General features: G+C 31.7%; 2 protein-coding genes across 5 annotated transcripts; both read right to left on the bottom strand.

Annotated features, from left to right (window-relative positions):
• Positions 1–5,197: 5,197 nt before the first annotated feature.
• LOC120071221 (Protein kinase superfamily protein) lies at positions 5,198–11,985 on the bottom strand. 2 transcript variants are annotated; one of them, XM_039023352.2, is made up of 4 exons: positions 10,634–11,985; positions 8,986–9,420; positions 6,829–7,473; positions 5,198–5,900 (listed from the first exon to the last, which is right to left on the bottom strand). In XM_039023352.2, the coding sequence occupies exons 1-4, from the start codon at positions 11,798–11,800 to the stop codon at positions 5,517–5,519; spliced, it is 2,631 nt and encodes an 876-aa protein (XP_038879280.2). In that variant the 5' UTR covers positions 11,801–11,985; the 3' UTR covers positions 5,198–5,516. The 2 variants fall into 2 exon arrangements, with proteins under 2 accessions (XP_038879280.2, XP_090166690.1); XM_090310564.1 differs by having other exon boundaries at positions 5,862–5,905; positions 10,634–11,948.
• Positions 11,986–13,636: 1,651 nt separating this feature from the next.
• On the bottom strand, positions 13,637–23,344 carry LOC120070862 (zinc finger (C3HC4-type RING finger) family protein). 3 transcript variants are annotated; one of them, XM_039022755.2, is made up of 18 exons: positions 22,944–23,344; positions 21,796–21,897; positions 21,520–21,602; positions 21,333–21,417; positions 21,165–21,251; positions 19,627–19,688; positions 19,266–19,459; positions 19,066–19,126; positions 18,510–18,687; positions 17,856–17,894; positions 17,671–17,732; positions 17,550–17,586; positions 16,769–16,818; positions 16,463–16,532; positions 15,986–16,061; positions 14,540–14,619; positions 14,387–14,455; positions 13,637–14,001 (listed from the first exon to the last, which is right to left on the bottom strand). In XM_039022755.2, the coding sequence occupies exons 1-18, from the start codon at positions 23,010–23,012 to the stop codon at positions 13,942–13,944; spliced, it is 1,464 nt and encodes a 487-aa protein (XP_038878683.1). In that variant the 5' UTR covers positions 23,013–23,344; the 3' UTR covers positions 13,637–13,941. The 3 variants fall into 3 exon arrangements, with proteins under 3 accessions (XP_038878683.1, XP_090166692.1, XP_090166693.1); XM_090310566.1 differs by having other exon boundaries at positions 14,540–14,637; positions 22,944–23,299; XM_090310567.1 differs by lacking the exons at positions 13,637–14,001; positions 14,387–14,455; positions 14,540–14,619 and adding an exon at positions 15,116–15,742 and having other exon boundaries at positions 22,944–23,296.
• Positions 23,345–24,335: the final 991 nt, after the last annotated feature.

Consider the following 24,335-nt stretch of genomic DNA (forward strand, 5'->3'; position numbering starts at 1 on the left):
AGCTAATTAATTAATTAGCATTTATTTAATATAATTTTATTGTAAAAATAAATTAAGTAAATATTTTTATAGATTATTATCGATTTATTAAAATAAATTTTATATTAATTTTGTTCGATGAATATTAATATAATTAGGAAAATTTTTATAAATAAAAAAATCCAAGAAATATTTACACTTTATAGCAAAAGTATAAGCACTTTTAGAATCTTTTGCTATAAAGTATAAATATTTTTAAATATTTTTTTTATATTTAAAAAGTTCCCTAATTAATTAATTAACTATATATCAATTTTTATATATATATATATATATAATGAAATAACATATGGAGAGAGGAAAAGAGGAAACCCATTGTTATTAAAGCAGTGAAAAACAACTTCAAAGGTTGTTGATTCAGTTATACAAGACTGTCTATAAATATTTTTTATAATCATACTTGTACACTTAAGAGAGAAAAATTACAACTAGAGAATAAATAGACAGAAACTTATCTGTGTATAACCCTTGTAGCTCCAATAATCAACTTCTCTCCGTGGATGTAGGTTAAGTTTGGCCGAACCACGTAAATCTTTGGTGTTCCTTCTTCTCCTTTTCATCTTCTTCATCTTCTTGCTCATATTCTTCAACTCCTCAACAATCTTGTAGAATTTCGGCAGCATTTTGCTTTGTTCTTCTTTTTCTTCTCTCGGTTTTTTCTACATGAAAGAAAGATTTTGTTAGTCATTAAAGTTCTTTCTTTTCTGTGAGTGCTCAAAGTTAATCAGGGTCATCAACGTGTATGGTGAAGATTCTTCTTCACGAGGATTGTACTTTTAGCACATAGAATCAATTTCCAGCTGAAAGAAGTAAGTGGTATTTGTCTATTCAGGCCAGACTATTTTGTTTGCAAAAGCCTAAATCGTTTTTCCTGTTGCTTTTTTTTTTTTTCTTTTTTCTAAACCCATCAGTGCAATACCCACAATTGTGGAAGGAAATAAAAAACTCTTGTCTATGGTAAATGGGGATGTCTGGGAGCTTATTTTCAGGAAAAGTGTTGAAAACTATGAAACAAATATGAGTTTTGTATGTCCGAGCCAATTCCCAAGTAGAAAACAAAAATCCTCTAACCAAACGACCCTTTAAGATTAGGATGAGATGAAGTTTCTTATCTTACATAAGTTAGGACTTATTTGATCAATCACTTTATCTCCAACTTATCTTGTTGGTCTTTTTCTCACCTTTGATCAATATGTTCAAATTCACTCGTATCAATGATTATAATTTAAATTGCTCATAACTCACAAGTAAATAACATCAAAGAGCCTATGAAAGAAATTAAAAAAAAAAACAAATAATAACTTTTCCTTCCATTTCTTACCATAATTAAAGGAACTAATTATTCCTCCTTCTATATATTGAATGAATTAATTAAATTTTTATATCAATTATTGTAAATTTAAAAATTAATATTCTCAATTTTGATTATTGAACTAATCTGTTTAACATATTATCGAATATAACTTTGGATAACCATTTGAATTTTAAAAATTAAGTACCTCAATTTTACATTAGTTTACATATTTAAGAAGTAAAAGAGTTGAGTTCTTATACAAGTTCAAAACACAAAAATAAGTATTTAAAACAACTTTTTTTAGTATATAAAATTTGATTTGATTTTAGAAAATATTGGTAAATGGTAGATGACAAAGTAAGAAATTTAGTTGTGAAAAGAGTATTTATAGACTTAATTTAGAAAAAAGTAAAAAACAAAATGGTCACATAATGTTATAATCTATCTTAGAGATCTCTCGTATTTTTAAGCATTGCAATGAGAAAAGAGCTACTATTTTATACTATTTTTTAAGTATTATAATTACAATATTTTGAGTTTTGATGATTTAAATTAGGAATGCATTTGCTTTAATTTTTCAAGTATTTGATTTTAAAAATAAATTATTATGAAAATTTAATTAAGTAATAATCACCTAAAATAACTTTTGAAACATTTTAAAAATTACTTTAAACTATTTTTTAAGAATTTAAATAAAAATTACTTTTTTTGAAAAACATTTTTTTTAGTCAACTCAACAGGCAGTAAGTTTCAAAACTTATCATTTCGTATTAATTCCGTTGCTTATTTTATACCGTTGACTAAAAAGAATTTAATACCTTGTTTGACTTCAAAACTTATATTTATTGTTATTATTATTATTATTATGTGAATACACTAGAACCTAATCTAAATAATCTCACTTTTATTATTTTGATCTCTTTTACTCTCAATTTTATCTAATGCAACCTATTCAACGAATTGATATTATTACCCAAAAAAAAAAGTAAATTGAGATGCAAGTATATCAGTAACTATGAAGTTTGTTAATATTCTTCATTCTAAACAACGTTTTAGCTTAATCTATTTTCCCTAAGTAAACTAAAAAGAAAAACACCACATTTAAAGCACTCGAACATTTGGGTGAAAATTTTCCTTCATGAATTTCCTTGGCTATTTATAGGGGTTTACAAACTCTCCAGGGACAATTCATTTCGGGGTATCTTAGATTTTCATGAAGTGAACATCTAAATTATTTTGTTTGTTGTAAGGTATTGTAAGATGCCTCAACATCTGAAGATTTCTGGATATCCTAAAATGCAAGAATGGAGGGCATGAGTTTTAGATGCCCTTCTGAAACACGAGTTTTTCAGATTCCCGAGTTGAGGGCATCCCCATTTTATATTTTTGTCATTCTTTTTTATTTCATTTTACATACATATATTAATCTTCATTTGTATTATATAATTAAAAGAAATACTGTCAACTTGTATATCATATATTTTTAATTATATCGTAATTCTTACTATTTTTTTAGCAATATATTCAAATTTATATTTATTTTTATACAAATTCTAAATTATGATACATTATTTTGTTGTGAAAAATAACATATAAAAATAATATAAATTGTATTAATTTTAAAAGAAATTCAAATAGATAAAAGCAAAAATATTATATAAATTCAAATTATATCATATTAAATATAAATTAATAAATAGTCGTAAGGGTATTTTTTGAACTTTATGTAAATTTAAGACATTACCGAATAGAAATCCTACGAAATCCTACGAAACAAATGCAGTTATCAAAATATTCCCAAGTATCTGTAAAAATACTTCTACAAAATAAATATGGTAATCTAAAGATGTCAGACATCTACAGACATGTAAAATTCCAGATATCTACATTTCCAAAGAACAAACCGCCCTTAATAGTTTAGTTCCCTTGTTGATGTTTGTAAAAAAAACTTGAAATTAACTTGTAGCATTTTTTTTTTTTAAAAAAAAAACAAATTTACTTCGGTATTTTGTATGGATTACAAATAAAAACTTTATTCATAAATCAATTAAAATAATCTTTATTAAAGGTGTGTAATATTTTTCCATGCTGAACTAATTTCCAGAACTAGACTAGTAATGAATACGCAAGCATTCTATAAAATTTTGAATCCACTGCTAGTAGTCTATTATAGCATAATAAAAGCTTAGAAAAATAAATAAATAAATAAACAGAAGAGAGGTGGATAGCGTGGAAACAAATTTAAAATTTTAAATACATATTTCAATCAATGGTAGCTATAATTTTTAAATTAACAATTAATTGAATCTTCAATTATATAAATCAATCATCGCAAAAAAATAAAAATTATATAAATCAATAATTGCTACAGAAAGTGTTTTCAAACGAAAATAAAAAACAGTGTTTTCAAATCAATGAAATAATTGATAAGTTTTATTTTCTTTCTTTTTTTAAATGTTATGTTTTCAATTATTATATATATATATATATATATATATATACATATATATACACTGTTGGAGTATTTTCTCAATTTGATGTATATTTATTTAAAAAGTTTCAATTCAGTCCCTTGTATTTTAATATTTTTCAACTATACCCTTCAAATAAGTGAAATCTTAAAATTAGTTGATGATAAAGTTTACACGATGTTTATGCCATACTTTAAGAAAATTTGAAGAGAAATTAGATTACCTAATGGTAAAAATTTAGAGGAATTCGACACCTAAAAGAAAAAAAAAATGAATTCCTACCAACTGAGAAATTCAATTAAAGAATTGTAAATTTTCCCAACTAATTTTTAGACATACTAAGTATCAATATTCGTGACATGTAAGTTTATCATTGAAGAATATTAAAACGTAAAGTGCTAGATTGAAAAAAATTTAGAAAAAATAATACTTTTGATTTTTGAGAAAGTTTGATAACAATTTAGTCCATGAGTTTTTCATATCAACATTTTAACTTCTGAGATTTGAGTTTGGAAATATTTCGACCTCCACGACACTTTTCCATTGATTATCTAACAAAATGGTGATGTGACCAATAAGATCAAATCCTAACTTATTTAAGATTACGAAAACTCAATTTTACTCTCATCCTAAAAGTAAAAGTGAAACTATTGGTCATTCTTCTTATAAATACCCTATTATAACTTCATTGGAAGTAACTTCAACTCCAACTTTATTTGTTAACGGAAACATAGCTCAATTAGCATACGAGTGTATAAATAACCACGAGGTGTATGATTCAAATCCCTCAATCAGTCAGTAGTGGTAGGGAAAAAAAAATCCTTCAAACTTCCTTCCAATTCTCTAAACTCTTGCTACAATCTCAAAACTCTGATTAGACAAGTAATCCAATTTTGGGCATCAATTACAAGATGGTCCAGCCCAATAGCAAAAGCTCAATTTAGGGTATATGTAATAACAGAATTGAGAAGAAAGGAAACACAAGGTTGCGTTTCATAAAATGCAATGGAGTCATTATCCTACTAAGGTATGCAAGATCCAATAACTTACAAAGTAATTTGGAGCCATTACCTATGAATCCAACACCCACCAAATTCTTTACATGTTGTGGCATGCCTGAATGAGAGCAAGATTTTCCCAGGTTTTGCCTAATTTGGTGGCTTTCTGCACCAAAATATTAGTTGGGACAAAAAGCAATTAAAAAAAAAAAAGGAAAAGGGAATTCACATTTCATCGTCTTTTATAATGAAATATATAATTTTCCTCCAGACAATACGTCTTGTATTGAAATTTAGAACTCAAGGACACAGTTATACAATCTATAGAACAAATCCTGTTCAAGTAAGGCCGTGTCTCCGTATTGAAACTTGATGGCATATATTCAAGAAACAAGGATGAAAAAATGATACTGATATTACCTTCTAGGAATCTTTATGAACTGAGACAACAGAAGATAAATATACACAGAGGAGGATCAGAAAGTGGCAGAAGATTCAAACTTGATTGAAAACAAATTAAAATAAATTAAGAAACAAAGAAAAAACAGTGATAAAAATCTACACAACAAGATGTATAAACTTCAAATTCTTGATTTGGCAGTCAACTGGCATTTTAGGTGGTCAAGACTCTAATTCTGACCAACTTCTCAAGCTGAGAATGTATCAGTGAAGAGGGTGTTTGTTAAAATTTAACAACTCCCAAGTAAAAATCCATCATCTTCCTTGAAAATTTTGAACTTCTGAAAACAAAGGAGCACTAACTGAAACTTCAGAAGTATCATCACTTACAGAAGCACTTGTACCTCCTTTTGGTTCATTGTCATTTGGTGTGTCCAAAGCCACAAGGCCTTCACATTTGTCTTCGTCAGGGTCCTCGAGTTCTGACACTGCCTCTTGTAGCTGCAAAGCGTATTCTAAATTCCATAGAACATCTCCCATGCTTGGCCTATCAACCCCATATTCAGCCAAGCATTTCTCTGCTGCTTCTACAAATTTCTTCAGTGACCCCTCTACAATTGAGCTGCTAATTTGAGGATCAATTATCTTCTCTAGCTTTCCTTTTCTGTAATTCTGCATTGCCCACTCTGCCAAATTTACCTGCGCTAAGAATACGAATAAATGATTAAATATACTGTGAGCTATGACTTTCAAGTCCAACAACTCAAAATGGTATTAAAACAAAAGGTCCTATATTCAAACTCTATAGAAGGCGTTTATGGCACATATTCAACATTCGGCTTATGATTAATAAGCCTAAAGTTTAAATTAGAGGTCTAGTTTGAGAAAACTGTATTTGAGGTGAAGATATAGGTTGGCAAATTAAGGATAATCGTGTAGAGACTTAAAATAGTTTACCTACTAGTCAAGCCTCTTAGTTTCTCCCATTAAACTTGGGTCTCGCAGCTCGTCCTCTAAACTTAATCTAAATCCAAAGCAAATCCTAAGCATCTTGAAAATTATTTTCCCCCTAATTAATATATATATATTTTATAGAAATAACGACTTTATTTAATAAAAAAAAAAAAAAAAAAAAGAAGAAAAAAAAACACAAGGCATACAAAAAACCAAGCACATACAAGAGATAGAGGAATCCCTCTAAAGGAAAGGATTCCAACTATACGTAATAGAACTTATAGAATAGCTATAAAAAGTGTTCAAGATCGAATCCCAAAGAGAAATATGATATCTAACAACTCTCTACCCCGAAATATCACAGGAAACAAAGAACAGCACTCACCCCAGCCAACCATAAAAAACACTCATTCTCCTGAAAAGGCGATCATATCACTAGCAACCCTATGACAAACATGCGAGAGACCAAAAGTTTGAGAATATTGATGTCCATAGATTCATGGTTAGGTTAGGTTTGTACTAATTTTCAAATTGTACATAGAGTCTAACAATTATGAATTCATGTAACCTATCAACTTAAATTTTTGTACATAGAGTCTTAACAATTATGAATTCATGTAACCTATCAGCTTAAACTTTAGGGTTGGGGTGGAAGAAGAGTTAGATTAAGAACCTGCTCACGCGGCAATGTGGGATTAATGACTTGTCTTGCACATAGAACCTCAAAAAGAACAACCCCAAATGAGTAAACATCGGATTTCTCAGTGAGTTGTTGTCGTCTAAAGTACTCAGGATCAAGATAACCAAAACTTCCTTTGACTGCAGTGCTCACATGGGTCTGTTCCAAGGATGGGGCAGCTTTAGAAAGCCCAAAATCAGCAACTTTGGCGACAAAATTTTCATCAAGAAGAATGTTAGTGGTCTTGACATCACGATGGATTATGCCCTGAGCCGCACCAGTGTGGAGATAGTGAAGGCCACGGGCAGCGCCGATGCAGATTTCGAGCCTCTGTTTCCAGGACAAAGGAGGGAGATTAGAGCCATACAAATGGTCTCGAAATGGGCCATTGGCCATGTATTCGTAAACCAGAATCATCTCGGATTGCTCGTCGCAGTAACCGATTAGAGAAACGAGATGGCGATGGCGGAGTTTAGAGAGCATTTCGATCTCAGTTCTGAACTCGTTAATGCCTTGATCAGAACTAGGGTTTCCACGTTTAATCGCCACTTTGGTTCCATCTTCTAACGCTCCGACGTAGACTTTGCCGAATCCACCGACGCCGATCACTGCTTTCTCCTCGAAATTCTGCGTAGCAGCCTGTAACCCAACACATTCAATTCTGTTGCTTAATATATCAACGGAAACTACCAATCTTTCTAAATATTTTAACTTATAAACCTTAGATTACGAATTTAGACTATGATTTAACCCTTCTTTTTTAGTACCAACAATAGAGGTAGAAAATTTACAACCATAACATAATAGATATTTTAGTCACTAATACATCCATATATATATCAGTTGAGCTATGTTTCGATGATTATGATTTGACTTTTATATCAATCTTAGATGAAAAATTGAGTTTGGAGTGAAAATGATTAGTGAACATATTCTTTTCCAAACTTAATTTCGTTACCATTTTAAGTCTCAATTTTTATGATTTCTACCAATTTGAAATAGTTATAAAAGGATAAGGATAATATTATAAATTTGAAAAGATTAGGAATATTTGTTCCAAACAAATGTTAAAGTTTAGAGTTATTTTTTTAAAATATATATATATATATATATTGAAAAATAAGTATTTTAAGCACGCTTGCTAATAATTTGATTTTTGAAAATTAAGCTAATAAACTTTACAAATGTTTTAAAAAATCAAGCAACTTTTGAAACCTAAAAAAAATAGTTTTTGTTTCTAGATTTGGATTGAGAATTCATAGATTATTTAATAAAAGTGAAAATAATGACAGAAAAATCGAGAGAAAACAAGTAAAAATTCCAAATAAAATATTTATCAAATGGAAATGTAAATTTGATTTTTGAAATTTAAAGATTGTATGGATAATCAAATCATTGTAAAAGCTTCTAATAAATCTAAAGTTTTTAAGATTATAACTATTTAGTCCGAATGAAAATTTTCTTTTTAAGATTGCATCTATTTAATCTCTAAATTTTTAAATTTATACCTACTCAAACACACTTTCAATTTATATAAAATTACCACTATCACATAAACCATGCATAATATAGTGAGTACATCACATAAGTTTTACATAGATAAATTAGAAACAAAATTACAAAAATTTGAATACATCACTTGTTATAAAGTCCATTCAAACTTATTAAGGTAGATAGACTAAATAAACCTCCTTAAAAATTTAAGAGACAAAATTTACAACATTTTTCTTTTTATGTCGGACAACATGTTTATAAAATTAACGCATCACATCATTCTTTTTAAATAGATAGATTAAAAACAAAAATCTATGAGACAACAAATTGAAACCTCATTTGTTATAAAAATGGTTTAGTATAAAAATTTTAGATTGAAGTCTATTAAAACTTTTCAAAGTAGATAGACTAAACAGATACTATCTTAAAAGCAAGTTTAGAGACAAAATGTATAAGTCCAACAATATCGTTGTGATAGAGATTAAAATATTTAGTCTCTAGATTGAGAAATATGTTTTAAACTAGTAAAAAATTTTCTAGTACTATACAAATAACATGATCGTCAAATACGAATCTTAAAAGTGAAAAACAATTCATAGTATTGTAATAGTAGAAGTTTTTTTAGGTACGTAATTGAGTTATGTTGGAGAATATTACCTGTAACTCATTGAGGGAGAAGAAACGGCCGAGACCGACATTGGAGTAAATGGCAGAGAAGGCAGCCTTGCTCCTTCGGGAGCTAAAAACGGTGGATGATCTTCTGGAGCTGCTTTTTGAAGAGAAGAAACTGGCAGTGTGATTTGAAGTATTCAAAGGAAGAAGCCATGATGAGAAACTGTTTCTCTTGTCCCATCCATTAGGCCTTTTCTGCCATCTCAAGAATATTATGACAACAAATACAATGGAAATGGCTCCCATTCCAAGACCCACAGCAGCAACAATCTTCATTGTGCCAAATCTTGAACCTCCCATGTATGTCCCATCCACTGAAAACAGACCATCCAAGCTTTGTGCATCATTACTCATCTTCATGATTTCCACTCCATTCAGGATTGCATCTTGAAGCCCTGAATCCAAATTTGATGGACCAACCTGTGTGTTTATGTGTTTTATTTTACCCATATCAATGCCAATAACTAGATAATAAATGAAGAAATTTAGAAGTGAAAATAGTGTTTATAGACTTAATTTTCAAAAATCAAATGATTATCAAACGGGCCTAAATATTTCGTTTTTAGTTTTCTGTTTTCGAAATATATTCGTATTCTTGGTCAAATTCTAAAAGCAAAAACAATTTTTAAAAAGCTTAGACCCCATTTAATAACCATTTGGTTTTTAAAAACTAGGTTGGTTTTCTCATTATTTCTTGATCATGGTTTTCATCTTTCTTTAAGTTTTTTTTAAGAACTTAAGCCATGTTAATAACTATTTCATTTTTTATTTTTTGTTTTTGAAAATTAAGTGTCTTTATTCTTGATTTGTTATAACGATTTGCATCTTTTTCAAGTAAAAAAAACCAAATTCCCACCAAAATTTAAATTCCAAAAATAAGTTTTTAAAAACTACTTTTTTTTTTCTTTTTTTTTTTTTTTTTTTTTTTTTTTTTTTTTTTTTTTTTTTTTTTAGTTTTGAAAAAGCAATATGGCATATCAATGAAAAATTCTAGTAATATTTTTACTTTTGGATTAGTGTTTAAGTTTTTGAAAATAATAGTAAAAAGCACCTAACAAAATAAAAATTTAAAGGTAAAAGAGATGTTTATAGACTTTCTTTCAAAAACTAAAAACCAAAAAATCAATCTCCCTTTTAGTGTTGGTTTAGTTTTTAGTTTTTAAAAATTAAGTCTATATTATACCTCTAAATTTCTCGTTCTATTACCTAATTTTTATCAATGTTTTTAAAAACAAAGTTTTGAAAACTGAAAAAAAAAAGTAGTTTTTAATTTTAGAATTTGACTAATAATTCAATTAACTTAAAAAAAAAAATCAATCCACAATAAGAAGAACAATAACCCAATATGAACTAATATTTATGCATTCTACCTTCGTCACACACAAAAAGAATTAAAATATTTCTTTAAAAAAAGAAGGAATTTATCTAGTAATAAATTATGATTGGAGAATTTGGTGGGATGTACAAACAACTAACCTTTCTTAATCATAGTTTTCAACGAGAACAAAACAAAGAAACAATTATTAGCGTTATAATTGTTATCAAAGAGAGATTTATACTCATCAAAGTAGTAAGAGGAGTTTTAATAAGCTAATTTTCAAAAACCAAAAAATTACTGAACAAGAGGAAAAACCTGAATCATGATGGTGTTGTTCTTGATGTCAGAGGCATTGAGAACAAGGTCTCTATAGTAAGGAGTGGAAAGATCACCAGTGAGCTGAGAGAGATCAAGATCTGCAATACCCATCAACCCATTGATGTAGACATTGAAGTACAAATTATTAAGAACTTTGCTCACAATATCACAGAAATGGAGTCTGATCAAATACGAGTAACTCGGTTCCACATTGAAACTCCAACTCATGTTGAAATTTACTTGCGTCGTTTTAGGATCTTGCAGATCCTCTGCAGTTGCATAAACCCAATTCGGAGCAATCAATGGTGTCATTTCATTTCCAGGGTATCTAATGGAGTCCAAAGCCACAGAAACATTCTTAGAACCCTGTGGAAATTTGTTGTAAGCATCATCCGTTTCCCATGTTCTTGACAGTGTATCGTTTTTAGGAACAAGTTCAGGGCCTCCCACATTTATCCGGTAGCAAATTTGCAGAGCAATACTCGACAATCCGTTGAAAAATCCCACCGGAGAAACAGAGTTGGCGGAATCGGATAACAGAGGATCTGGGGCGGAGACGATTTCAATGGCGTTTACGAAGGCGAAGGAATTCTTCTTGGGTTTGAATCGGAGGGAGAATCGATCGGTTGTAATGTTGATTAGGTATTCTTTGAATACGATTTTGGGATTGGGTTTGATTGAGAAATCATGGAGGAGAACAAAGGTATCGGTGGTGACGGTGAAAGCGGAATCGGAGAGATTGTAATTAGGGTGAGGAAGAGGGTAAAAGTAGAGGCGGATCCAATGGCGGCCGGGTTGAGAAATGAAGAAAGTGTAGGTGGAATCGCCTGGGAAAATTCTGGCGGATTGAAATAAAGGCAATGACCAAGAAGAGAGAGGAGAAACGGCGGCGTTTGAGGGAATGGAATCGACGGAGGTTTGAATGTCTTCTTCGGTGGAAAGGAGAGAAGTGGATTCGCGATCGGATTTGAAAATCCGGCCGTCGTCGAGACGGGTTTGGGACGGGGAGCCGCAGTCGATTAAATAAGCGTCGCGAGGGGAGAAGGGAGGGAATAATGAGGGGTTTTTGGCGGCGGAGAGAGCGGCGGAGAGGGAGAGGAGGAGGAGGAGGAGGGAGGAGAAAGGGATTCGAGGGTTTGGAGCCCTAGAAAGTTCTCCTCCCATGGGCACCGCCGGAAGTGGAGGGGGGAGAATTTTTCTTTTATGGTTAGAGTAAGAGTGGGAGTGGTGGTGGCGGCGGCGGCGGTGGGGGCGGAGGGGACATAGGCATGGGAATCGGAAGGTAGAAAAATGGAAAGGAAAGAGTTGCAGAGAAACAGAGGAAGGAAGGAAAGAAAGAGCGTTACATAGAGACGACACCCATTAGCCATAGCTTTGGAGTTTGTTGGAGGCAAGTAAGTGAACTACGTGCAAACCTCTCATGCACATCCATATTATTCTTCCTTCCTTTCATTTATTTATTTTTAATCATCTTTTATTATTATTATTATTAGTTAAAATATTATATTGGCCCTTAAAGTTTTAATTTTATTTAATTTTAGTCCCTTTATTTGTAATTATCCAATTTTAGTCCTTGTAATTTTGAATAAATCCTAAATTTAGTCTCCAATCTAATTTGTTGTTGATTAAAAAATTATTTATAACATTTTTACTATAGATTTTAAAAATATATCCACACATTTGATTTTCTTGGATTATTATAATGTCCATTTTGAAAAATTAATTTTGAGAATTCAAATTTAAGATTTATTGAAAGTACGAGAATTAAAATTGGAAAATTGAAAATATATGAACTAAAATCGAATAAACTCATGATATGAGGACCGAAAATGATAGTTTAGCCTCCTTCTTCCTATCATTACTATTATATTTAAGTATTAGTTGTGTGTTAATTTTGGTCTCAATAGTACTTTTTCATTTATAAATTAACATTTGTCTTCGTAATAATTACAATTTTTTGTACAAATTTATTTAGTTGGTGTATATAAATTTTTTTTAGCAATAATTGGTGTAATAATTTTCCTACATCTTCTTTCATTAGAAAGATTCTTTTTTAAAAAAAGATTTATCATGTATCATTTGTGATTAAAAAATAGACGAAATTCGATATATATATATATATATATATATATATAGTTTTGATCGATTTAACTTTTACTTCACCAAAGATAAATACTACTTGAAATAAAGTTATAAAACGACAAAGTTAATACAAAAGAAATAATTAAAAAAAGAAATGGATAAACGGGAGGAAAGACAGATGCTAAGAAGTAAAAGATAAAATAAGAAAAAACCAAGTAGTGCGGTGGGCCCCAGGATTTCTCTTTTTTCTGTTGGAAATTGGAATAACTACCAACTAACTCTAAGGGTCATTATCCAATCAATAGTCTTTTTCTAAATGTAATTTGAAAAAACTTTTAAGTCAACTTTTTCTTTATATAAAATAGATTAAATTACAATTTAGTCCCTATAATTTGAAAATATTTAAAAATTATTCCCTAATTTATAATTAAATTATCCCTATAATTTGATATTCCCTAATTTATAATTAAATTATGTATATAATTTGATAAAACTCTCCCAAGTCTCTTGCTTTTTTTTAAAACCAAAGATACCAAATTTATATTTATTGGTATATATATATTAGCAATAGCACAAGTAAAGTTATGATAATGCACAACACTAACAAATAACACCAACTCCTTCAAAAGTCCTCTTTATTCAACAACATTATTATAATTTTTGAATGTGTATGCCAATATAATACCTCCTTTAGAGAAAAACCCTGATGCTATATATAAATATTGCGATAAGTAAATAAATACATACATACATATATATACATATATATACATACATACATATATATACATACATACATATATATATATATATAAAAAGTGCAAAAAAATTATATTCAAATAGAAGTAGTGTTTTTATCACATTCTATAATACCCTAATTAATTACAAGAGGAAAAAAAAGTAGCTGGCATTGACAAATTTAAAAGAAGATAAATACTATATATATTCTGTTGTTTTGAATGTTCCTGTGAATTGACTTAGAATTACAACAAGCTCCCCCTTTATCTAGTGTTCGGAGATAGAGGAACGATTAGATTCTCATAAAAGCTTCAAATAAATAGTGGTACATTAATACATATTGTGACAACAATTTTCTTCGAGAAGAATTTTATGATATGATAAATATGTGTATTGATATGAACCAAAGAATGTTGAGTTTGAGATGTCAACTTCTTAATGGTCAATCATAATCTGCAGAAACTTTGACCAACATATATTACAACTCACTGCATCTGACAGCTCTGTTCTTCTGCTTTGAGATATACAAGTCCACGCCTTATCCTCTGCACGTCAATACCAAAATGATAGCCATTAAAATAGAGCGAAGGTCACCAAAAGAATCAAGAGTTTAGATTAATGATGTTTCGGCGAACTACAAAACACCAAGAAAGAAGGTCGAGAACAGTTAGGGGGTTAAGAAAGGTGTTGAATTTGCTACTCAAAGGATAGATTCAGCTGTTCCAACGCCAATCAAAATGTTCTCTTATCTCACTAGTGTACCGTTAGGGATTTGTTTGAAATGACATTTGAGTTTAAAAAGCATTTTTTTTGCACTTAACAACAGATTTCTAAGCATTTTGAAAGTCATTTCAAACTAGTCCTAAAATTTTTTTGACCTGGCGAGGTCAGAACTTGCAGTTTCTATTTCGGCAAATGGAGTTTAGGTACCTCTCTTGTATCTGTCAGTCGTAGAAGTTCCAATCTTTCCAGGGGCCTCCGATTTGAAAGGGTAGCAAGCTGCATCAGTAAGAGATTACAATCAGCTTTAAGAATGTGAAAGTCCATGAATAAATTTGATGAGAGAGTGGATGGAAAAGCTACCCAGAAGCTAAACCGTTCAGGATCTCGTGATGATGGCATCATTGCTTCCACATTAAAAAGTCGATCATGTTTTATCGGATCTGTCAAAAATCCCATTACTGGCCAAATTTTATTGCAAGAAAAAGAGTGCATGAAGGGAAAAAAAGGAGATCAGATTCGTCCTAATCGTTTATTTTGGCATGCTATCATGTATGTGAGAAGGCAAGGGAAAGACCACTGAATCAAACAAAAAATTTACAGTGCATCACAAAAGTATGTGGAATCACTTGCGCAAAATGCAATATCCTCTGATAAACAAGCAGAAAAGTTTTCTATTTTTGAATTCGTAAAAGTGGAGCTGGTACCCGGGTTCTTCACAAGCTTTAACCACTGACGAAATCATAATTATCATGTTGGTTGAGACAGCGAGAAAGATGGGAACCATCAGAAGATAAGATGAATTTGGAGTAAACTGATCTTTTTGAAAGTAAAGAAAATACAAGTACTGTTGGCAGGTACATGTATGGAAAAAAGAACATACTAAATAACTAAATCGTGTGACTTAGTGCTAAGAAATTAGCGTTCATATTACAGAAATTAGTGCTAAGATCATGTTCATATTCTATTATTTATAAAAATTAGAAATTAGCATTCTTAGTGCTAAGAAACAATTACATCTCCTTTTCATCTGTCTTTCACATGTAAATGTACCCGACTTTTGGCGAACTTTCATGTATCTATGATGTGTCATCCACATTGAAAGTCATGTCCTAACATTGACTTTTAGCTGCAATGGTAGTTAACTTCCTAAAGGGATGCCAAAATTTCCAAGGCAGGCAAGCCTCTCGAGGAACCACTCCTAATAACATGGTGAGAATTCTTGATTTTGGGTAGGAACAGTATGTAAGAGTCTTACACAGTACAGGGATGAGAGCTTTTCCTTCAATTTTTCTTTACCTTGACATTGTTAACCAAATAAACCATTTCTTTCAAAAGCAACGGCTAATACGAGAGAGCTCAAATATAAAGGTTTTCTATTCAAGCCCACTCTATTTGGGCCCATGTCTAAGTTACAACCTTAACTGATTGCATGAACAAGTAGGAGAAAAGACTCCCAATTGGTCCATCCGATGATCCGAGGTCCAAGTTACGTCTCATACCATTCTCTTCTCCAGAAAAATATCCACTCGTACACCTAGGGAGTCTCGAACATGTGACCTTCAACTTGAATGCCAACCGATGTGGGATAGATCAATTCAATGTGAAAGTTACTCAAAAATTTCCGACAAGTTATGTTAGGCCAAATGAGAATCAAATTGATAGACAGTTGTCCAATTATTGGTATTAAAGATCAATTGGAAATTTTCTGAGGTTCAAGATGCAAAAATGAAGAGCATCCAAATGTTGTAGCACAATTACTAAAGTCATCGATTATTTTATATCCTAATCGAATATCATCTCACATACCTCGTCTAGATGCTTCTTTTGCCCTCCTTAGCCATGATTGAGCATACTCTGCTGCGTTATTTGTCATTTCCTGCAGCTGCAAAGAGGCATACAGATATAAGACTTTGCGAGTGAGGAATCAACAAAGAAGGGGAAAGCAGGTAGAACACATAAAAATCATTTTAGTCAAAGACGTACATAAATATAAAACCCTATGTACCAGACATACTGAGTTTAGTAAATAAATACCTAGTTTGATCATGGAAAGACAATTAATTGCACTTTACATCATATCCCTATAATTTAGCTTTTCAAAATGCCAGATTCATGCCAGATAAATTACTATGGGTTAAAAATGGCAACCTGCTCGTTATGGAATATTAAGATCCTGGGCATACAGCCGTGAGCTCAACATCTGGCTTCTTTGTTAATAAAAAGTATTTGATGCAAAAAGAAACACATAAAGCAAATGGAAAAGCCAAACTTTCAGTAATTTACTTCTTCTCGCTCTGTTGTCCCTTCTGGGGGAATTATGTCATTGACCCATTCAATCTCTGCCACTCGATACCTGGATGAAGCAGTAAAAAAAAAAACATGTTACTAAAACTGGAAATTTTCCATAACTTCTTTGCCTTTTTTGGCTTCTAGCTAGCATATTTTATTTTTCCAACGAGAGACCTTTTTCTTCTCTCTTTTTTTTTTTTTTTCTTGGGGGGGTGGGGGGTTCGAGGTACAGAAACAAGAGGTAAATCAGAAAACCATATTCAAGCATGAGCAAAAAAAATCAAAGTGATGCAAACTAACCCATCTTGGTCCCAAGATCGAATAATGCGAAATCTTCGACGACTTTCAATCTGCACAAGTTTTTGCAAGCAAATATACCATAAGCATTAGAAAACACAACCGGACCAATTGTATTCATTGAACATGTATGCTTCTATAGAGACAACCAGCAGGAAGAAAGTATAACTTGAAATTGTGGCATCCTTACTCCTTTCAGGGTGAATTTCTGAAAGGAGTCTAATTACTTCATCAAAATTGTGCACATAGATATTACATGATGATTATGTCATCGTCAGGTTATGTTTACAAGATTTGAGTAGAAAAATAGTAGGATTTCTTCTTAATGGAAAATGGTAGGATAATAATCCAGCCAATTCGCAGTAGTATGACTTATTGACTTCTAAGTGGGGCGAATCAGAATGCTGTAATTAAGGCATGAGAAACTGTTATCAACACCGTATAAAATTTTCACTACTCAATCTCAAAGCCACATGACTCTCGACCATCCATAACAAAGCCGCTCCTTACAATTAAATTATAAATTTTGCATAGGTACAAGAAAAATAGCTAAATCACATGGTGAAAGTATGAAAGGTAGTTCTTATGGTTACATCTTCGGCCACAACAAATCAAAAATAAATATTTAATTTAGCATTTGAAAGACATATGTCATGGATATCCCCTATAAATTTATAGAAATAACTGATAGTAATGTTAAAAGAGAGTGTCTAGTACACCATATTGGTTCAGCCACCAAGGTTACGGAAACAAAGATAAAATCACATAACAATAGATGCCTAACCTCTAGATAAAAACGTCCGTCCGCAAGTGGCTCACACCTGATAAGGAAAAACAAAATCAATAAGTGATGCTCTCTTTCAAGTAAGGGATACGAGGACCCAAAGTATATGACTGACACCTACTCCGTAATTTCCACTTCACATGCAAAATCAGCAATAGAACCAGTTGTAGAATCCACAATAACCTAGATGACGAACATATAAGCCAACAAAAGTAAAAGTCAATACTTTAAGAAATTTATTATGCCTTAAGGTAAGAAGATAATCAGGAAAATCTTGAAGAAATAAAATAAAATAACAGTTTTTACCATTCCCATACGATGATTGCCTTCCATTACTCTTCTGACCTGTTATTTAGTTAACGGAATTGGCTTAAATAATTCAATAGGATAAACATAAGAAATAGAAATACGGAACCTGCATGATTGCTAATTTAAAGAAAAACAAACTCACAAAGAAAAGAGAAATTTATGGCCAGAGAGACCCTTTTAGAGGAAAGGAAATATTCATCAGAGAAAAAAGAGTGAGTTCGAAACTTTCATGAGAGAGAAGAAGAGATAAAGTTTGTAAAGTCAGTAGATGCACGAAGGTCTCATGGAAGTATTGATATCAAGATCATCACAAGAAATAAGTTTATACGGCATGTTTCAGGATAAAAAGAGAAATAAGTTCAAAAGGCTTATTTATCTATCCTAAAAACAAAAACACAAGTAGAGACAACAGCCGCACCCTGAAGGATAACAACTACATGCATAGAGAAGAACTTTATGGTGTTCATTATCTTGGATAGAAACACATATCTTCTAGCAATCACCATGCAAATTATTTGCTTGAACCTGCGGTACCAAAAGAGCTGACTAGTTCACAAAAGCACCTTGGCACATATCTAAAGGCTCGTGGAGAAAATTTTAAGCAGGCAATTCTGTTTAAGATATCAAAATAAAAATCATAGACCAACTCACCATAAGTCTGTAGCGCGGTTCAAATATGTGAAGTGGAAATTTCTGACATGGGATAACAACATCCATGACAAAAAGAGGCATTAAATCAACACCAGCGTTTGTCAAACCATCATGTTCTAACTTCCTTTCAGCATATTCCTCTGGAAAATTCTTCTGTATAATGTTGCTCAGTGTAACACTGGTAAAAACCAACTGAATGTCATGCAAAAAAGAGAGATCAACCGAACCAGATAACAAATTAATACCATAATGTTTAGACTTAAACATGAGATATTTTCATCTTCACTACACTAATCTGCATATAGTATCACTACAAACAAGAAGCATACATGTGCACCTATAAGAAGGCTGGAGCCTGCATGTGCACATCGAGCCTAGCAATCTTTATGTCCAACAGTCAATAACAACAGCTAAGTTTATCTAAGGACTTCTATTCATGTTTTAGTCATTTTCCATAACAAAAGCACATATTTTATGGGTAGAAAGAAACCAGGCGTGGCTGCTTCTTGGACTGCAATACCGTGCTCTGATTACTACTGTTAGATAAGCAGCTTACCTGATTGCACATGTTCTTGAACTGATAAAAAGAACTGTTCTGCACAACGGACATTTATTACCTATATTTTAATACAATCATCAGAAAGATGATTCTAAGATCTTACACCCCAAAAATAAATAATAATAATAAAATGAAAAACATATGTCATCTATAGAAATTGAAATGTCAATAAAGAAAAGGAAACAAAAACCACCAACCACGATCCATCGACTGAAATAAGCAAGAACGGCAGAAAGAATGCCCACAAGGAGTTGTGATGGGTTCATAAAGAAGCTTAAGACAAAGGGTGCAATCAAAGTCATCACTGCGATCTGGTAGCCCATGGCGTCCCCTTCCCATCATACTAGCAGCTATTCTCTCCAATCTCTGAAGAGAAGCCTGAAGAGGATTGCTACATATTACAAGAAACAAACGGGAAAAATATTTCACAAAAAAGGACTTCCAATCAAATGACATACATTTCTATATGTGCTACAACATTTGGATGCTCTTCATTTTTGCATCATAATTAAAATGAAATTATATGTACATTTCTATATAAAAACAAGAATATATTACCTTAGAGGGTCAATTTGAAGGCCAGAAAGAATAATATCCTTTGCCATGTCATATTTTTCTAGCTGCATAATCAAAATGAAATTATAATCATTCAACGTAGTTTTGAAAAATTAAAAAAATAATAATAAATAAATATATATATAGAGAGAGAGAGAGAAAGAGAGAGAGGCTAAAGAGAGATAATTGTTGAAGTTAATCTGTTCTACTTTTATTATAAAGATCTAGTGAATTTTGTTCAAAGAATCAAATGTTGATGAAAATATAGAGGTCTTTAATTTACGTAGATCTAAATAAAAAATTTGAGGGAATATGCTCCGAAATTTTGAAATTTTATAAAAATCATTTGAATTGATTGATGAGACTTCAACGGTTACTTCAACAAACTAGTAGACTGTCAGACCATCGGTGATTCATACATACCAAAGGAAGCGCAAAAAAGGGAATTCCCCTAACATTCTACCTGTAGAGGAAGTGGGACGTGAGAATTAGTTAGGGGAGGGGACCACTGTTTTACCATATAAGGAATGTTGGGATTGAGGGGGAGGGGTATCTTTTTGGGCAAAAAGCAAAGCGAGGCTTTTAGAGGAGAGTCCCAACCCTCTCGAATTTGGCTAGATGCATCTTTCTTCTCTTGCAAGTATTTCCATTATTGTTTTTCAGATTAGGTCCTTTTGCTGTTGTTTCTCAGTCTTGTAATCAGACTTCTTTCTGCTCTTGAGATCAATAAACGACCTGTGGTACTTTGTTTTGGATATTTTGGCTTGTTGTTGGGTATTTTTGATTGCAGGGGAGCGGGTACCTAACATAGACTTTTCATACTCATGTCCATATTAGAAAGATAGATTACATGATAAATCAAGGAGAGATAGATTACATGATAAATCAAGGAGAGAGAAAATTCAGAATAAAGAAAATGGGGTGGAAGGGAGATAGAGAGAGGAGACAGATACATGCAAATATACATATACATCATGCTTAAACATGCACACACACACACATTCAAAGAGATCAAATTAGAGAATGAAGAATTAAAAAAAAATAAAAAATTGTAGGGCATAGAGAGAGATGCTGGAAAAAAGCTATATCAACTATTCTGAGACTGTTCAGGCAAAAAAAAAAAAGAAAAAAAAACTGAGACTGTGGGTGAGTTCCACTTGCAACAAACTTCATGGATGGGACTGAATAAATGCATATATGCAATTTACAAACAAAAATGTTGACAAGTTTGTCGGCCTCATAGTAGTAGAAATTTTCCCCATTTTAATTTTCTTTCCAAGTACTTTATTCCTTTTAGATGTTTGTTTTAGTAGATTTTCCCCTTATTCTCTTTTAATAATTATTTTTTTCTATTTATTCCTCACCATGTTGTGACATACTCAACATGTAGTTAATATTTCCATGATATTCTAGAAAAAACATATTGTGCCTCCTATTCACAGAAATATTGATATGTCAATTGAAAATTTTCCTTCGGTTGTTTTGGTTTGGAAGTTACGTAAATCTTTCTTTAGAGGTTTCAAATGATTAGATATTCTTACGAGAATGAGAGCATTAGCCTTCAGAATATATGGTTTCACTGATTTACCGCATAGGTCCATCAGCTTCTCAGCATCTTTTAGTGCAAGCTGAAACATTGTTGAAAAGTTAACAAAGCAAGCAATGTTCAAAATAAAAGTGAATGAAAAGCAATTAACCAATAGAATTACCTCAGCGTGTACTGTAGGATCCAACCCATTCAATGGTCGATATTCGGAAGCAGCTGGTGGTCTGTCTTTCAGGAATTGACTAATCCTGCTTGTTGGTATCAAAGATATAATGAATGAATGATATTGAAGAATGATAAAAATACATCCGTTACAATAAACTTAACCACTATAAATAAATAAATAAAACCTGATATACGCAGCACTTCTATTGTTGAGAATAACTGGATCTCCTGGTTTGATGTTATTAGCTCTCGAGTAATATTTGATTGCCTAAACCAAAAATAAACTTCTATATTATTTTCAGATGCTGAGAATAAAAAACTGATCAAGCAATATAGACAACACAATGCCCTGCTTTATGGCATGGTGCTCATATGTGGAACTTGATAGTTTAATTCATGCTTTGAAGATAAAAATTACTCTCTTAGAGTATGAAGACTAAGCACGAAGCCAAGAAATTCACCTCTTCAAAGTGATTATCTTTAAATGCTCGATTCCCATTTTGTACGAATTCAAAAACATGACTGAACATGTCCCATGGAAATGAACCCTCTCCTTCATTCGCCTGCATTAAATTGACAGCCACCAATCACATTCCAAGACACGCATTAAATCATCAACAGAAAAGAATTGTTGTTAGCCTTCAGTTCTCATTTCCAGTATAATACTTAAAAGAAGATAATTGTTATAATTTTTCAGCTTTTCGATCATTCATTCAGCAGCTGGCTTAAATCCTATCTTCTTTGACCGAAAATTGCAGGCATCAGCCGTCATGAACTTGTTGGGTCAAGGAAGCTAGCCATAAAATCTACATTAGCCGTTAAATCTAATGTTTCACCATTTCATTCTTTCTAATAATTATCAAGCTCAATGTTGAGCGATTGATAGCTTTCATATGTATGATATATCCTACAATTTCTTTCACATTGAAACAAGTTTATGGTAGACAACTTTATGACCCGAACTTTTTTTTCTCTCTTTCCCTTTTCCCTCAATTCATTGTCAATCAAACAGTTAATAAACGATGAATGATTTGCTTAAAAATATAAAAAATATAAATCAACTACTAGTTGAAAGTTGAACATGACCTACAGGTTATACAACTGTCTCCTTGAGTTCTAATAAAACAACTAGGAATGAACTTGTTTGCTAGTTCTTTCCAAGTCAAGCTTGAATTCACTTTTTTCTTTTTCCCCAATACACTCTTCACAGATAGCATACACTTTAAACGAAACGATTAGACATTCAATTAAACCGAGATAGAAAAAAATGAAAAATAATCGTCTTTTTTTTCTTTCTTTAATGAAGTTGAAGTTTTCAGCTTAAAGAATAAGACAATTGATCCAGCAAACAAGAAAACAGTCCAGATACATCCTTCAAATTTCCCGCCGCCTGTTTCTCACTCGCCGAGCATTAAACAATAAGACAACACAGAAATAGTTCAGCTTCCACCTCAATTTCGCAGCAAACAAGAAAATATGCATGTAGCGCAAAAAAAAAAAAAAAAACCTCAAAGACTCAGCGCCTCGCTCTTCAAACACATTTAATCAGCAATACTAAAGCATAGACAGTGAAAGAAGAAGAAAGAGCAATAACCAAAAAGCAACTAACCCAAATGTAGTCATCGATGTCGCCGAGAGAATCCATGGGCAAACTGGACGAAGGCTCGGGCATAGCCATTGCAGAAACAGGCTTCAACTCTTCTCTGAGACGAAATTCAACGCCAGAGAAGAGATTTGAAGCCAAAAGATAGAGAGAGTTTAAGAGCAAGTTGCAATGACCATCGTGTTCGTCCCTGAATCCTTCGTCCACACAAGGACCAGATTCTACTACGTGTTTTTCTCTCTCTTTTTCCCTCTCTGTGAGAAGAGAGACGAATTTTTTAAGGGCTGAAATATTTTTAGGTATTTTGTTATTTTATTTTCCTCAAATCATAATTAAGTTTGTGTAATGAAATTAAAAGCTGCGAGTATAGAGATTGGTTCAGACAGCGTTAAATAGGGCCGTTGGATGAAATTGCCCAATTTTTTAGCCATTTGTATACTGACAGATCTAAGATGTGGAGAAGCTTCTGTCAACTTTATGACCAAAAAAAAAAAAAATTAAAAAAAGGAAAATTATGACCAAAGTTAATGATCAAAACTTTATTGCATTTTTTGTTTTTCTTTTTTCAAAACTATAAAAGTTGAAAGAATACTCTCGATATTTAATGGATAAGGTTTGATCACAATTATAGAATTAAGGCTACGATTACTAAACCGTAATAAAAATTTGTGTAATCGTAATGAAATTTTGATGATAGATCAATTGTAATAAATTTGAATCGCTAACGTAATTAGATTGATTTTTATCGCATTTACTTAAAATTATAAATTTTGTCAAATTTATTGTTAATATTACCTTTACCTCTACGAGTCAAGCGATAATGGTAATAGTAAATATATCAAAATTGATAATTTTCAACTATAACGGTAACAATAATGGTAACCGTAATAGTAACTATAGTAATAACGGTAATGATAGGACTAGAGATGTCCACGGACGGATCGAGGCCGGAGATGCCATTCCTCATCCCCATCCCCATGAAATTCTCCACGGGGATCGGGTTCCTCGCGGGAATTTTTTTCCCATTATTTTGTTTTTTTGTAAAAAACCAATTAATTTAAATATTTAACGTGAGCAAAATTTAATTAAATAATTAACGTTATCGCTAAATTGTTTATTATTGTTAGTTTAACGTGACAATTTGAATTTAAAGATAAATTACTCATTATCTTTCATAATAAATAATCAAATATATTGAAATGCATTCCTAATAAATAATCAAATTTGAAATTTAAATGTAATATTTATATAATAATAATAATAACATAACATTAGATAACTATATTAAATAAATATGTAAAAACTCATTGGGACAGGGACGAGGAATGCATTCCCCATCCCCGTCCCCGTTTAGCTCACGGAGATTTTTTTTTCCCCACTCCCTCCCCCACTTAATCA

This window comes from Benincasa hispida, chromosome 2, assembly GCF_027475165.1.
Source record: "Benincasa hispida cultivar pf3 chromosome 2, pf3_genome.v1.1, whole genome shotgun sequence".
Taxonomy (NCBI): Eukaryota; Viridiplantae; Streptophyta; class Magnoliopsida; order Cucurbitales; family Cucurbitaceae; genus Benincasa; species Benincasa hispida.